We start from the raw sequence: 17,141 nt of genomic DNA, 5'->3' as shown, positions 1-17,141 counted from the left end.
GGCTGGAACACAGCTTAGTCAAAAGAGATACTGGTGTCATATAAGGGCAACCCAAGTGCCTCCTCTGTTTTCCATTCCACAAGTGTAGAGAAAGAAACAGTTTTTGGTCCTTCTTCTGTGGGATAAGGAATGTCACTATTTGGCGATTAGTTATGACTAATAGCATTTCGGAGCTCCAAGAAAATGGAGTCATCCATGTGATATGGAGGGAAGAGTTGATCAGCCTCCGATTCATCTTATTATGTGAACAAACACTCTTTGTTGGACATTTCCAATGTGTCAGAATCAGAGTTGAAGATTTCCTCCATTTGAGCGACTGTGTCCCTAGGGAGAGGTTCTGGCAGAGGAAAGCCCTTGAAGGAGGCTTTGACCTTCTCTTTACTTACATTAACACTAACTGTTGACTTTAAGAGCCGATGCAGCAGGAAAAGCAGCTTTGCCAGCAGCATCGAAGGCTAAGGGGGCATCACCTTGGTGAGCAAGAGTTTCCTCTGAAGTAGCATTAAGGCCAACGCCTGTGCAGGTGCAAGGTCAGGAGACATTGTGGTAAGAGATGCAAGAGTTGCAATCCCTCAGGATCGTGGCTACTCGTGAGGAGTGACCAGAAGGGAAAAGGCCTAACATGAAAATATATAGCATGATCTGTTATAAGGGTTTGACCTAGGATGGATCGGTGAATGAAGCTGGAAACTCAATTTTAAACTTTCTAAAAACTAATAATTGGATTTGAAGGAGAAAAACAGACTGGCATTGGGGAATGGTGATGCCATGTGTGTGATTGTTCCTGGGAGAAGCATTGTTTCTTCGAGGAGGATGGTTGCTTCCTCTTGTGGTGATTTGTATACTTCCTGCTTGATGAGCCAGAGGGTGATCGCTCCATGTCAGGACAATTACCTCAAGGAGGATAAATGGACCACTTTGGAGTATCCTTGAGGACCCTTGCCAAAAATAAGTTGCCCTCCCACTCTGTGATAGCATTCCGGTGTATGGACAAACAGAAACTGCATGCCAAGGAGTTGAGATCAGGGTAGGCACTACAAGCAAATGTTGTGTGAATGTGAGAAAGATCTCATCTTCCAATAACATTGGCAAGGTTTAAACTCCGAGACCTCAGAAGTTTACATTTTACCTAGATGCTGTTGCGTACAGAGGAATTTAGACAGGGAAAGAGTTACAGACCAGAATTGTTAACTGCATGGAAAAACAGAAACAGATGCCAGTGTGCCATACAGTTCCAATAAATATAAAGCCTGATGAAATCACAACAGGCATGGCAAGATCTGGTCTTGGAGTCAATTATTGCCACCAGAAGAGTAACTGTTAGGGAAAACGTTTCCTGGATGCAGTCTGGTGCCTGGAGGATAGCTTTAAAGTGAGGAATCTGAGGGAATTAGTATCCATTACAAACAATGTAGTTCCAGGAGGGCCTTCATGACATTTTGGAATTATGTATCTTTTTGCATAAACCTCAGTAACAGGTTGATAAGTTACACAAATTGCAAAATTTTTCATAGCAAACAGAACTGTACCTTGAATAGAGCAGTGGTTCCCAAACGTTTTAGAACCACAACCAATTTTTAAAACGACAAACTTTTGCAACCCATCTGCCTTTAACGGACATGAGGTGGATGTGATTTTTTAATCTGATAACAGCAATTGCTTGCAAACCTCAAGACATTGACTACGCCCTTCTATGTCGAACTGTAGCCAAGATTTTGATTTGCCCATAACAGTGGCAGATGGTGAACTGCACTGGAGTGTGGAGCTGTAAAACTTTTCAAAGTAGGATGCTGGCCTGTGTCATCCGTTTACTAAATTCACAAGGCTTCTGGAAAATCTTGATGTTGAAACAAGAGATTTTAGCAGATTTGAGAAAAAAAACTTTTGCAGGAAAGTATAGGATAAGGCTTCAAATCCATTTTTGAGTTAAAATGAAGCCTAGTGGTGCATTTTTGACTCCCTCCTTATATATTGCTGTTTTATAAAGCATGAAAATGTTGCAACGACATTAGTGCACTTAATATTAGCACCATATTGCATTCCACAAGGTCAGATTCATTTTAGTATAAGCATGAGAGAGGAAGACATATCACCACAATCAAAGGATGTTGAGCCAATGCTGGTACTTCAACCTGGTTCCCCAGATCCAAAGTCGGCTAGTCTGGCCATTAGACTGCATCCATATTTCTCTATGTGGGGAAGTCATACATAGGAGGTAAGGTTGTGTATGATTGTGTATAGTGAGATCATTCTCTGTTGAAATGGCTTTGTGAAATAAAACAGCAGCAACAAATGTATTTATTTATTTATTTGTGTTTTATAGAGCGCGAATTTGACCCGTCAGGGTATCAGAGCGCTTTACAGGATTAACAGGTTATATACAAGAGACTTAGAAGGGGGGGTGGAAAACATATGGGATACAAACATGTAAAAACATTTTACGAGAAAATAGGGGTCCCAGTTCCTTGGGTGGGATGCCCGGAGGTGCCGGGTGGATAGCATCTGGATAGCCCAAGGTGTGGCAGTAAACGGAAGAAGCCGCAGGAGATTAGGAGAGGAATTTGCCCATTAGGAAGGTTTTGGCCTTCTTTTTAAAGCGTGCCAGAGATGGAATTCTTCTAATGGCCGGCGGGAGTGAGTTCCATATTCTTGGTGCTGCCCGATTGTACGGTTTTTTTTTTCCGCAAGCATGCTGGTTGGAGCAAGAGGTCTCTGGTGGACCGGGAGTTTCTGGTTCCTCCGGATACCACGTGTTTCTGGGCAAGAAATGCAGGGGAATTTGAGTATAGAGCCTTGTGAGTGATACAAGCCAGTTTAAGTTAGATTCTGGCCTCAAAAGGAAGCCAGTTCAGACCTTTCAGGTGTGGTGAGATGTGGATGAATTTCCTTGAACCTGTTGTAGTCTGGCGGCCGCGTTGAGGCAGGCTTTTAATGGGGCCAGGGAAATCTTGGGTAAATCCGAGAGGGTAGAGCAACCATATTCCAGTCTAGAGATGACTAGTGCCTGGACTACCATTTTGAGGTCCGGAGTGTCAAGGAAGGGTTTCATTTTTCTCAGGTAGCTCAGGTGAAATATGGCTGATTTGTCCATTGAGTTGATGTGGTCATGCATGTTCAAGCTGCAGTCTAGGGTTATTCCAAGGGATTTGGCGGAGTTCACTATGGTCGGTGGGTATTTCAAAGCTGTGATCGTCTTAATCCATTCCTGAATGTCAGGGTTGGTTTTGGGTGGGGAGATTAGAAGAAATTCAGTTTTTTTGCATTGAGTTTGAGCTGGTTAGCGGTGAGCCATTGGACAGTCAACTTCAAGGCCTCATTCAGGGAAAGAATCTCCTCAGGAGAAGAGATTTTGATGTAGATCTGGGTGTCGTCGGCATACATGTGGTAGGAGATATTTGCATTGGGTAGTACTTCGGCTAGCGGTTCAAGGTAAAGATTGAAGAGGGTAGGGGACAAGGTTGATCCTTGGGGGACTCCAACCGAGATCAGAGAGGGAGCGGACAGGTTACCGTTGATTAGGAATCTCTGTGAGCGGTTCTGGAGGAAGAACCTTACCATTCCAGGACAGGGCCATCCAGACCCATCATGAGTTTGAGGCGTTCAAGGGGTTTTTCATGGTTGACCGTATCGAAAGCTGAATATACATCCAAAAGGATTAGGAGACAGGTTTTGCCTTGATCAAGGGCTTGGAGGGCATCATCCACAATGTGGAGAATGGTGGTTTCAGTGCTATGTCCAGGCCTGATTCCGGATTGGAAGTCGCCTAGTAGGTGGAAGTTGGTGATGTCTTGGCTCAACTGCTGTTGCACACATTTCTCTAGAACTTTAGCTAGGAGTGGGATATTAGATATAGGTCTAAAGTTTTCAGGGTAGGCGGGATCCAGTGTAGGTTTTTTTAAGATGGGGAGGACTTGGCCGGCTTTCAGAGAGTCAGGTATTGACCCCTGTAGAAGGGAGGCGTTGATTATTGCAGTCCAACTAGGAATGACAGATTGAGAGGGGGCGGCTAAGCAGTTAGAGGGGAGTGGGTATAGGGAGGAAAGAATTTTCGAGACGGAATGTTCGTCATAAACTTTGAAATTGGTCCAGTGCACTTGGTTTTTAGGTGAAGCCTTGGGGGGCAGTGTGAAGAGCGGAGGCAGATCCAGGAGGGGTTGGAGCCGGTGGAGGATCTAAGTTAGTTTCCTAGGGCAGTGATTTTGTCGGAGAAAAAGGAGGAGGATTCCTCGCATGATATTAGGGATTTAGGGGTTTCTTTAGAAGTTTTAGCCAGTTTGTTGGATTGGTGTTTGACCATTTCGAAAAGCTTGCGAGGTCTGTTCTTGGCGTTCCCCAGTTCGGATCTTTATAATTCTTTGTTTGAGTTGAGGATGTTCCTGTTATGGCGTTTCTGGACTGGCGGAGAAGTTTTAAATGTGCGGCTGAGGGGTGCTGCCTGCCGGAGGGATCTCCTCTCATTGTTGAGGGATCCGTTGAACCAGGGGTTTCTGTCTTTGATTTGGGTTCTTTTTAGTTTTAGCGGAGCAAGATCAAGAATGTTAGATATAGTCGTGGAGTAATGTTCATTGAGGTCATTGACCATTGTGATATGAGGGGGGAGGTCAGACTTGCAGCGAGCAGCCAGTTCCCCATGATAAAGGTTCTTGGTGTCTCTGACCCAACGTTTCGGAATCACAGGTTGCGGTGCCAATGTCTTTTGGGTGCTTGGTAGTAGGAAAATTATAGCGTGGTGGTCAGACCAATCGCATGGGTCTATAGAGATAAGCTTGACCATTGACTCCTTAGCGATGATCCAGTCTAGAGTGGCACCTTTCGAGTGTTTTGGGAGTGATCAGGCTTGGGTAAGGGCATGGTCGGCCAGGAGGTCTTTGATGGCGTTGACCTGAGGGTCCTTGAGGTCGTTCCAGTGCAGATTGAAATCACCAAGGAAATGTCTTTAGAATTGGGGGAAACCTTGGCTGTGATAATTTCCATGAGGTGGTCGGTGAAGGTGTCGTTTATGCCTGGAGGGTGGTAAAAGATGTGCCGTTTACAAAGTTGGGTGGCGCTTGCTGCATATGGAAAGTACAAGGTATTCGCAGGAGTCTGTGGAATTTGCCAGAAGTTCAGTGACGAGAAGGTTAGAGCGGTAGATACAGGCAATGCCTCCCCCTTTTTTGTTAGATTGCCTGTCTAGTCTTGCAATGTTATAGTTGGGAGGGACTAAGAGGTCTAGGCAGGGAGATGAAGATTCACTGAGCCATGATTCGGTCAGGATTGCTAGGTCGAGTTTTTGGCTCAGGATGAGATTGGCGACATCCGTGGTATGCTTAGCTGCTGAGCAGCAGTTAATTAGGAGGCTGCATAGAGGGGGGGGGGTCGGAGAGAGTGTCGTGAGTTGGGGTGGACAAGCTTACTGGCGCTAGGTTGCCATCAACCACTCCTCTGTTGCGGAGGGTAGCTGATCTAATGGGGTTGATTGCAACCATGCTGATAGTATGTTCGTCACTCACATCTGGTAGACTTGGGGTTACCGGGGCAGAGTTATAAGTAAGGAGGATGGCTAGAATATCCTCTTCTGTGAGGTCTAGTGGGCTTGGGGTTATAGCGGTACATTTGTAAGTAAGGAGGAGGGCTAGAATTTCCTCTTCCGATAGGTGGCATTGCTGCATGCGAGGGCAAAGGTGTCTCAAGGATAGCGGTAACGGGTGATGGGGGTGTTCGGTGACGGGGGGAATAGAGTTCAGCGGGGGCTTGAAATTCGAGAAGGAGAGTTCGGTGAGGTGAAGGAGGTTCTTTAGTTCCAGAATGGAGTTATGGATGCTCTGAGTTAGTTTAGCTGCTCTGTGGTGCAGAGTTTCAATATCTGTGTAAGAGGGAAGAGCTTGCAGGCCAGAGGACAATGGTTCGGGAGCGATTCTGTTGTCATACGCTAGTAATATGGCAGTGGGGCTAGGTCGGCCTGTGTCATTGGCCCTTGGATGAGTTTCAGTATCCAAGTGGAAGAAAGGAGCTAGCGGGCAGGAGGTCCATGTTTTGGGAACTAATTTGTTGGCAAGCGCTGGTAGTATGGTAGTGGGGCTAGGTTGACCTGAGTCGAGCACCCCGAGAGGATTGGTTTGTGACTGACTAGGCGCGCTTGGCGGATTGGTTGAGGGATCATTGGAGCGGGTATTTGCTACCCTGCAGGTGTCAAGCAAATGATTCACTATGTAGGTGGGGGATGAGCACTGAATGGAGGGGGGTTGAGGCGGCCAGATCTCCTTAAGGGATGGCGGAGGAAGTGTAGGGGTGGGAGAAGCATCTCGGAAGAATTATGGGAGACAATCTCGAGAGCCGTTTAGGGTGGGGAGCGGCCAGGGTTTGGTTGGTCTGATCCACGCCCTTTGAGGGGGTGGGGGGCGAGTGGAAGCTGTTGGGTCTCTGGTATGACTAAACGGGGGCTATTGACTATACCCATGGTGCTACATTGCACGGGGCGAGGTGTCAGGTGGCGACAGTTGGTGTTGAGGGAGCAAGGCAGGATGCGGGTCGTGCACATGTTTTTTCAGGAGGGTGAAAAGGTCTGCGAATTTGTTAAGGTTTTTGGGTGTAGCTTGGATTAGGACGATGCCGTTTTTGTATAGAGTGATGGTGAGGTCAGTTCGCAAGATTGATGAGGGCGCGATCGTGAGCTTGGTGCCGTACGGGATGTTCCTGGTTTCGTGCACGTTAAGGAGGTTCAAGATGGTTTTGCACCATAGGGACCTTTTTCTGGAGTAGAAGATGAAGTCATTGATGACTGTGCCCTTGTCTGCGCTAAATCGAAGGTCAGAGATCAGGGTCTCTGGGAGTCTTTTCATGATGAAGTGTTTGAAGGTTTTCGCAGCAGTTTTGGAGAGGTTAATAGGATAGACAAGGGTGTAGAAGTTGTCCCCCATAGCGGTCTGGCAGGGCCCTACTATGCTGGTGAGGGTGGGGAAATTTTAGGTTCAAGAGAGGCTGGGGGGGGGGTTGCAGGTGAGGTTCCAGTAGTGTGGGTCACTCCTCCAGAGTGCCGTGAAGTGGTGCAGGGCTCTGGCAGTGAGGTAGACTGCTCCGGCCTAGCACAAACATCCGCAGAGTAGCAGGGTGTCAAAGTACAGGGTGCAGGTATAAGTGTTTTTTAGACACGAGCGTGAGCTGACGACTAAAACATGATTTGGGTTTAGGTGTAATCAAAGCCCTCGACAGGTCTGGCTGCAATTGTATAACATTTTGTACTGCTTTAGTGCGCCTAAGTAGATTTTGAGGCCATGGTTGCTTATAAGGTTTGTCTGCCACGCGTGGAATAAATTCAATCTTCGTTAGCCAGATGTGAGCAGAGCACAAGCATAATAAAGAGGGGGTACAGAGTGATTTTAAAGTGAGGTTTCTACCTTAGTAGTTTCATGGAAAAGCCATAATTACCCTTTACACCCTAGGAAAACTCCTCCCTGAGATCACAAGTGCACACCACCGCCACCACCAGATCAACAAGGGTGAAACCCTTAGGGAGGTCTCTGTTCATGGTGTCTAGGAGTTGATGCTCACCACTCTCCTTTACCAGATGGAGCTGGTTTGAGAGCTGTGAATATATGTGAATATACGCCAGAAAACGCATTGCTGAGAGGCTGCCGACTTTCAAAGGAGACTCTTCGTCTGGCCCTGAAGTAATCTGAGGATTCTGAGTGGATCTGTGTTAGTACTGGTATTAGCCTCAGATGTAGGAGCCCAGGCTAGAAAAGGGAGGCAGGAGGCCACGGGGTGAGGTAGGAGCAAGCCGAGTATTGAAAGTGACCCCCCCCTGGTCTTTGGGCCACCCCTCGGCGCTAAGTGCCAGAGGCCGCAGGTGTGAAGGTGCAGCGGGCCAAGTCCAGTGGTCATCCACGGGGGCAAGGCTGCAGCGGGTCGGGCCAAGTCAGGCCGCCAGGGCATGCCTCAGGCCCAGAGTTGTGCCAAAACAAGCAAGCAGGGACCCAGCGGGAATCAGGCGCGCACCAGCCCCGATGGGAGTGGTGAGGCCACGCTCCCTGGACCTAGCAGTCACTCCAGAGGACCCCGCCGAAGGCAGCCCAACCACCAGACACCCAGGTATCTGGCCGGGCAGTGTGCTTGGACTCACCAGGGCTGGTTGCCAATGACGCAGGACACCAAGGGAGTCGCTGCATGAAGCGTCGGCGTCCAGGGTTCTCCAATGGCAGCCAGGGGCCTCTATCCTCGATCCTCTCACGGCAGGCAGGCCCCGGGTCAGACGAGCCTGCAGCGGGTAGGCAGAGTCCAGGCAGATCCAAGGCGCTGCAGTGCAGAGGACTGCAAAATAGCGCCGGAAATCCAGATGGCGCCGATAGGCAGCGCCCACCCTGTTGGCCCCAGGCGAGATGTCGATCCTCCAGGGGCAGAGGGGATGGAATTCTCCTACCGAATGCTGGCCTCCGGACTCCAACAGGTCCTTGGATACGCGTTCGTCGGCAGCAGGCTTGGGCTCGTCGCCAACCAGTCTGGCAAGCGGGAGACACCACCGTAAAGAAAGTCGTCGGCATCCAGGGTCCCGATGGTATCTGGAGACCTCGATCCTCTGGAAGCGGCAGGCACGGGATCAGAGGGCCAACAGCGGGCGACAGCACCAAGGGCACGTTGCAGTGGATGCCCACCTTCCTCCAGCAGATTGGCCCTGGAGCAAGAGACCAGCCAAGCCGTGTTGGACTCCGGAAAAGCGAGGGTACAGGTCTGGGCAGTAGCGGCGGTCAATCCGGCAGATAAGTTGAATGTCAAAATCTGCTTCCGAAGTATGCTTCTGAAGGGGCTGGCAGTCGGGTCCAAGGGCAGGAGGGCGGAGGGCCGATGATGCAGTTTTTACAGGGATAACTACCAAGTTGGTAATCCCTAAACCGGGAGCTCTTCGGAAGGTTCCTACTCGGCGGCCATCTTAATTTAACAAATACTAGAAGGCTCACCTGGAGCCTTGCTAGGGAATAATTGCAAGGGTTTATTTTAAAACTGGACATATGGACATTCTTCAGCACTTTAGCACTGGTGAACAAACAGGGCTAAACATGTTTAATACTTCTTACATATATAATAGGACTTTCACCAAAAATTGTTTTACTACACAACAGTGGGTCCCGACCCACACTTTGGTAAACGCTGGACTATATACATAAGCTATTGGATCTCGTTTTCAACTTGCACCTTCAGCTTTCACAACAAATCAAAAACAGTGAAAGTGTGTGGACCGGTTTACATGCTAGCTGAAATAGTGGAGGCTCTGTAACAAAAAGATCAGTATGCGGTCATCCTTCTTCTCCAAATGGCAAGATAATGAACCAATAACCGTTGCTATGAACCTCTGTTTCCTCACCTGACGAAAGTAGTAGAAAATCAAAACAATAAGAGCTAGATCAAGAAAAACTGGAAATGTATGTGTTCTATATCTTTCTATTGAAAAAATGATAAAATAATACAATTATGAAAAAAAATTGAAATAATATGAACATGCCTCCAATGACAAATATGATCATATAACTATAGCACACTTAAGACTTAGCAAACTAGTTGTTGAAAGTAAGCTGAAATGGTGGGTTTGATGCAGTGGTAGGTTTAAGTATATTGTTGAGAATTTCTCTAAGTCTATACAATGGCCAGTTTGTCGTCATTGCTTTTACAGCGTCAGTGCAAGAGGGTGTTTGATTTTTCCAAAGGTCGGAGAGTTGAGCAAAGCCAAGCTGAAGAGTGTTAATATCATAACATGCTCTGTTTGTATAACGTGCCGTGTAACACAAGCCACTGTGTGTTTTTACCAGCTGGGAGCCCCATCTGGGTTCAACTATCCCCCTTTAAATGAGTGACTGAAAGTCATTAGAAAAAAAAATATCGCACGCCTAGAAAGGTGCAGTTTACATTTTAAATTTTATTTCACAAGCCTAAAAAATTCTACCGCAGGGCAGATTTTTTTTTTCCCAATGAATATTTTGCTCTTAATGACCACAGGAAGTTTAATGGTACTTAAAATATGTTTCCCAGATGTTTACCGTTTTTTTCCGACGTTCTCAGGAAGATCATGTCTGCGGGAACCCGTTGATTCTGTGGTATGAAAAAAAAGTCTGTTATTGAAAATGACAACATTTATCACCTCCCACTGAGCAATGCTGCACAGTGGGTGGCTCTGTGTTTGCTTTACAGATACTCATGTGCGATACAGTGGCTTTTTTAAGCCTGTAAAACTGCCACACTTCATATCGATAAAACACAGCCAATCTGGGCAAGCAGTTAAGAACCTCTAGAATGTACAATGTACCCCAACTTTCTAATCTGCACGGTTTTTGTTTCTAGCTTGACAACGCAGATGCCAACAAACCTCCTATTATAAATTCGTTAATATATGCATAGAGTGAGCTTTTGATCAGGGGTGTAGCTTCATGTGGGCTTTGGTGACCCCCCCTCAAATCTATTTATTCTCATGTTTTGAGTCAGGTCGTTGGAGCCCCAATCGGGTCTGCCAGTGTCTTACCAGGTATCACTTGGGATAAGTAACAGCTTTACCCATTGCTTCATTTGTGAAAAAGTGAGTGCCAGGGACCTTGTTGGCAGTCCACTGCAGCCTGCACCACCATTTGCCAGCGACAGTATCTGCTCAACTACTAACCAGCGCTCTCCTACAAGTGCGACAATTCAGACTATTTTAGGCCAGCCGAAGCTACAATAATGGCATGAGTGGCAGGTATTGTTATTTTTTCAATGTATATTGACTTATTAAACACTGTTGTTGTGCTCATCTCAAAATTAGACAGAGAGCGCCACCATGTGATGGACTGTCACTAGAGTGTCACTAGAGTACATTTTATATCCAAAGTTGGAAAAATACGTCAATTTTGTGCTTCCAATGGTTGGTTTATTCTTCACTAAATGGTACAGGGAAAAATAACTTCACTTAAGACTGGTGTAAACAAGGCACAATTGTTCTTAATGCTGCCCCGTAAAATGGCAGGGCGGCCAGTTTCTTCCATGTTTTCTCTTAATAGGACTAGTGCTGTACAGGGTCGGACTGGGAACCAAAACAGGCCCTGGCAAAGTGCTCGGCCGGTGCCCTCCCGGGGCTTGGGGGTGCCACCGAGGCCTTTGCCAGGGCCGGTTTTCGGCCGATTTTGTTACAGGGCCTAAACGGCCCTGTAACAAAAACGGCCCCCAAGGGCCCAAAACCGGCCCCTCACCCGTGCGACGCACCGGGGGATTGCCCAGTGCCCGCTACGGCCAGTCCGGCACTGGTGCTGTACGTGGTATAGGAGTGAGCACAAGCTCGCTCCTCATGAAGAAGATGCCAACTGATTGTCACCAAATTAAATGCCCCAAAAGTACACCCACATCAGGGCATCTCTGGTGCCACAGACAGCGTGGGAGTCTGCAATGCCTCTGTCCATAAAAAAACACTGGGGCCATAGCCCGAGGGCAGCAGAAATCACAGAAACCTCAATTATTCCAGTTTACTGACAGACCACACATACCAGCAGAAACATTTAATTAGAAACTCTTTATTAATATGCCACCCTTTACGTAATCCGTAGACAAATAAGAGGCAAAATAACCTACTGCTTCAATTTCAGTAAATAGCACCTCATAACTACAAACGTATAGGTCTAGCTCCCCCAAGAACCACCTGCTCCACTACCACTCCCTCAAACAGCACAGGGGCGGATGGCCCACTGATGCACAAAATATAGGATTGCTGAGAGTAGGGGGCAAAAGGGCAGGTCTGCATCTCTGGTTGCCTTTAGGTTTATCGGTGAATAAGGCAGAAATCATACTTCGAAACCCTTCCCTTTCAGATTCCGATTTCTGTTAGTTAAATTACAGTTTATCAGAGGTAAAACTTCAGTGAGCTCATGACAAGAGGAGATTTCTTGTTCACCCATTATCTATTAAATTTTTTTTAACACTCTGTTGTCGCTCAACTTTCTGACATAATTTCTTGAGTGTAGTAATGGTGTTCTCTGCCCTTAGTGGGTCACAGCATCTCTTATCCTGCCCAGATCCCATGGACCCATATGCAAATTTCCATAGCATTCTCTGGTCCATCGTGAACGAACAGACACATGTAAGAAAATCGTCCTTTGACTTTCTGGGTCAAAGAATATCTGCTCTTGGATGGAAACCATAGATCTTTGCACACAGTAATGTCTTGAATTCCTGGGTCACGCGTCTTTGAGCAGGTTGCGATTCCTCCTTTCTCACTAAGCACAGCCACAAGAATCGCTTCCAGCAATGTCAACAAACAAATGTATGATGGCAAGTACATGCAAATACAATTCTATCTCTCCCACAGCTTTCTCCTACCCAATATTTTTAAATGAAGCCACAAGTTGCTGCGAAACGTTAAGAGCAAACCTCCAACCCTCACACAAATGAGTCACCAAAGTATATCCCATGTAGACAATAAAATGAAACAGACACTCTACCAACCATGCACATCAAGCTGAGGAGCTGCTTACCTGACCACACAGAAAATGATTGGAGGCTCCATTAAGAGGTAAGGAAATGCTATTTAAATGCCAAACCCCAAAACAACACAACCATACCTTCATGTCCACACTCGAGTAACCCCTGGTTGGACACACATTGTAGCTAACCACCTGGACTGTGATGACTGTCTAGAAATCACTCTGCATTGGCCAAGCAATGGAAAACTGCCCACCCAAAGCAAGAGTAAACAAGCATCGGCATAGCCAATAGGTCTCGCCTTTGGGACCTTATAAGTGTTTAGCCATGCAACAGTTGCATAACTAAATACTTATAAGGTCCCAAAAGCGAGACCTATTGGCTATGAAAAGTGGCCCTGCGGCCGCGAAAGTGATCGCGATCACAATCAAACAGCAAAGCGGCCGTGCGGCTGCGAAAGTGAAAGTAATCGCGGTAAAGCGCGGCACGCGCACCCGCGACATGCACTGTAGCTTTAGGCTGGCCTGGTAGCACTTTTTGGAGCCCTCTCAATAAGTCTCGCCAGACCAGCGCATGCGCTGGGTCAGGCGAGACCTAAAAAAGGAAAATTACTCTGCACATCCAATAATACATTTATGACACTACTATTCTTCCTAGATCAAACTCATTTTACTTTCATCTAAACCTCCACTAAACATTTAACAGTCTGCTAACCATATATAAGCAATCACCAAAAAACCTAGTTGAATGATATAATTTCAAAAAACATACAACAAGGTTACTTGGGTTAAGAAAGCACAAATAAATTAAAGCGATTTTTAACTAACTTTTTCAATAAGAATAAGGTCGCCCACTTGAATGTTACAGCTCTTCACCTTGGCGGTGCCTGCAAAAGCAAAAGAGTTCTAAATTACTTCACAGGCATTAATAGCAAACACAAGAACAATAAATTAACACTTTTGAAAAAATATATTAATGTAGATATGGTACTGAGCATTGAGAACAGGCTGAGCCTTGTTGTGAAAATATTGGCTGACAGCCACAGAGAGCATGTTCTCCTGATCAAAACTATGTACTATCCAATAGTCAAAGTGGAATGCAATAATCAGAGGCAATAAGGTTGGGACGATGTGAATACCATAATTATGTTTATTTCACACATCATTTCCTTTGAAGCAACTAACCATACAAAACACCATTCTACAAAACAAAAGACACCATAATACATAAAACCAAAACAGGATTTAAAACAAAATAACTGCCTACCACTATGCAACTCCATTACAAGCACATTGTATGAATTATTTATTTGATAAATATGAGCGAAAGGTGACCCAAAATTGTGTACTGCTTCATTTACTAGGAAGTTGAAGATTTTTTACTAGAATGTTATTTAATCTTTATTTTGGCTATCATAATTTTATATGTTAATTCTCTCTAACTTTGTTGTATACAGAAATGTTTCTTTAAACTGCTTTTATTGCTCACTCCGAAAAAAAGATTGATTGACCTGACCAGACTGCCGTAGTAATACCATAACCTTGAAACTAAATTTCCTTTAAAGAAACCAGTTTTTTTTTTTTATTGACGCACAGTCTGAACTTCGCTTTATAGAAATCTGCCACATCCCAAAAAGCCCTTTTAGTCCATTCTGTGTTTTTTCAGGACGGTTGTGAGGGTTCCAACAGGGAATACCCTGGTAAAGACAAAACATCTACTGTAGCTTTCACCACACTTGGTAACTGATCACAGAGCAGATCAGGAAAGGGAGGTCGGAAGCTATGAGAAGCTTGAAAGTGGTTCCGATGAACAATGGAACCCATTCGAGATATCTGGCAGCCCGCTGCTGCGGCGACACACACCACCAGCGCCATCGCTGAGGTTACTAAACTGATAATGCCATACATTCTGCAGGAGTTTTATGGGCACACTCGCCCACACAAACCTTTATTTACTTCTCTTGAATAGTTTCACATAAAACAAAAGAATTTGAAAGAAGAGAAGGCAGCAGCACAGAAATGGTAGCATGGGTGTAATCTTCTCCATCACCTACTCATTCATAGTAAGTTGCTTGGCTGTCACCCTGTTGGCCGAGAAAGCACTAAAAGTGAACTTGCCAGAGTCATTTGAATGTCCGTCATTCAACGAGTAATGTTTGCCCGAGCTGTGATGGGTTTTAGTGCCCTACTGGGATAGTAAATTTGGAGTCCACACAATCCCACACATTCAACTTTAAAGTTGATCCTCAAGTAATAGATGAAGTTTGTTGAATTAAGCAGCATGGCTCTAGAGGCCTTCCAAATTCAGTGGCCATTGCTGGAGATATGCGCCTCTGTAGAGTTCTTGTACCACTCTGGGTACCATGCTGAACCGCACTACCAAAGGCATCAGTGAATGAGACTTGACAGAAATGCCACCACAGTGACCTAGCCCACTCCCATGGAAGAAGACTTCAACAGGGTTGAAAGATTTCAATTTCTGTGGAGGAGCGGTCTTTACAAATGAAACAGGTAAGCCCTAAAGGTTTGGGGCAATTCCCATACAGTGGCAGAATGTTCTAATAGCCTTATAGCCCTTCGTAGCAGGGCTACACTGGCTTTTAAAGTCCTGCTGCTTTGTTAAAGTCTCTTGCCTTCGGCTCGGGCCTTTAACGCTGCAGCGGGCTTTTAACAGCCGGTATAGCCCGCTACGGTGGGCTATAAGGCTATAGTATAGTTAGTTTCCTATTAAGTCAGACACGAGCATCATGTATTCAGCAACTCCTATACCATGAGAGTAAGATAACCACCAAATAAAAAAATGTGGTGATAGTGAAGGATTCTCAAGTACTGTTACAAGACCTTAGGAAAAAACTTCAAATGGATCAACATGCAATGGAAGAAGATCAACATGGTTCTTTGTGGAATGGTGTGAAAACTGAATGAAAATCTAAATGTACAAAGTGTGAGTTCTCCCAATGCCGGAAAGGGTCTTTACAGCTTGGTTATACAAGTCTAGAGTTCCTCCTGAAGAGAGGTATTCACTCAAGAGAAGGGAACCATGAAGATAATGCAATAACAATTAAAATACAGTGAGTAACACATTTTAAAAGCTGTTGGACTCTCACGTGGTTATGAAAAATGCATTCCTATTTATTTATATAAAAATATACAATACAATGTATCATCCATATGCCAAATAACATACAAAGATTAAAAACATGATGCCCCGGGGACCAGTGGTGCCTCGTCCCCGTCCACGGCGATATCGGAGGACCTGGCTCTACCGGTGGTGACCCCACAGACTGCTGATTTGATTGCGTGATGGGACACTGCTACGCCGCACTGAGGTGGGGGCCTTGCGGGGTGGGTAAGCCCGTGCGATTGGCCTGCAACTGGGTGACTGGAGGAGAGACGGGGACTTGAGGGTGGGGGAGTCCTCCCGTGGGGGGCGCAGGCTTAGCGTGAGGGGCGTCTGGTAGCACAGGAGGGCCCACCCGTGGTGCGCGCCACTGAATGGTCTAGTGGGGGGTCCTATTACCGCGTACTAGAGCCCGGGCAGCGCGACAGTTTCATGCTAAGATATGCTGCTGCTTTTCCCTTCCCTTAGAGACGATTGGGGTGGGGGGACATTGCGCCAGCTAGTTGACACTCTCGCGCGTACCCCATCAGACACTGTACTGACGCATTGCATAGTTAATTAGTTTCCTAGATGTTTGGACGGATGCCCCGTTGGGAATACGCCCCTCTTTGTTCTATTGTTCACGGCAGATACACTGTTCACATGGCAGCGCAGTTATATACTCCCCTGGGTTGGGTGGCTGGCCCCTCGTCCTCCCCCTCCCCGGGTACAGACGCTCTGCCTCCGGCCCGGCTGGTTTTCCCACCTTCACGATGGCGCACACTAACGTGGTGACCTGGAACATACGGGGGATGCACACACCGTCCAAGCGCTACTCCATCTTCTCCTACTTACAACGCCACTCTGTCGGGATCGCTCTCCTGCAGGAGACGCATATGTCCCGGCTAGAACTGGACAGGCTTTCCAGGCGGTGGAGGGGGCACACATTTGGTACCATCTATTCGGCGCACGCGCGCGGCACACTGATTTGGGTGCGAGCAGGGGTCCCCTTCCGATGCGAGGAGACGGTGGTGGACGGCGAGGGCAGGTACACGCTGGTGCGGGGAAAATTGAATGGGCATGAGATATTGCTGGGGTCGATATACGCGCCCAATGTGGATCAGTCGTCTTTCCTGGAACGCCTGACACAAGTCCTGCACCCTTATACGGGGCTCCCCTGGCTACTGGGAGGGGACTTCAACATGGTGCTAGATGTCCAACTGGACAGATCCTTCCCCCCGCTGCGTGCTGCGGTGGTGGAGTCTAACGCTAGGGCGCTGGGGGACTGGCTTGCGCATTGGGCGCTACAGGACCTATGGCGCACCCTCCACCCGAGAGACAAGATATACTCTTACTATTCGGCGGTGCACGATCTCCACGTCCGGCTGGACAGGTTGGTGGGCTCGCAGTCGCTACTTCCACTCATAGTCCGCTCCGAATACCTGGGCCGAACGCACTCCGACCATAACCCCTTGTGGCTCCAGCTTAGCTGGGCGGTGGGGCGGCAGCCGGTGCCCACCTGGCGACTCCAGCCGAGCGCGCTCGAGGATCCGGAATTTAGGTCTTCCCTTGGCACGGCCATTCTGGCATATTTCGAAGCGAATGAAGGGACTGCGAGCGATACACTGGTGGAG

General features: G+C 47.0%; 1 protein-coding gene across 1 annotated transcript in view; it reads right to left on the bottom strand.

Annotated features, from left to right (window-relative positions):
• Window positions 1-17,141, bottom strand: part of ATP9A (ATPase phospholipid transporting 9A) — a 555,816-nt gene that overhangs the window by 411,754 nt on the left and 126,921 nt on the right. Inside the window, exons 5-6 of the mRNA XM_085619138.1 lie at window positions 13,236-13,294; window positions 10,008-10,059 (exon numbers count right to left, since the gene is read on the bottom strand). Of these exons, the coding sequence (XP_085475264.1) occupies window positions 10,008-10,059; window positions 13,236-13,294 (111 nt within the window). The remainder of the gene's footprint in view (window positions 1-10,007; window positions 10,060-13,235; window positions 13,295-17,141) is intronic.

Source organism: Triturus cristatus, chromosome 7 (genome assembly GCF_964204655.1).
Source record: "Triturus cristatus chromosome 7, aTriCri1.1, whole genome shotgun sequence".
NCBI lineage: Eukaryota > Metazoa > Chordata > Amphibia > Caudata > Salamandridae > Triturus > Triturus cristatus.
Note: the sequence above shows the minus strand (reverse complement) of the source record. Positions and strands in the feature narration are given on the sequence as shown.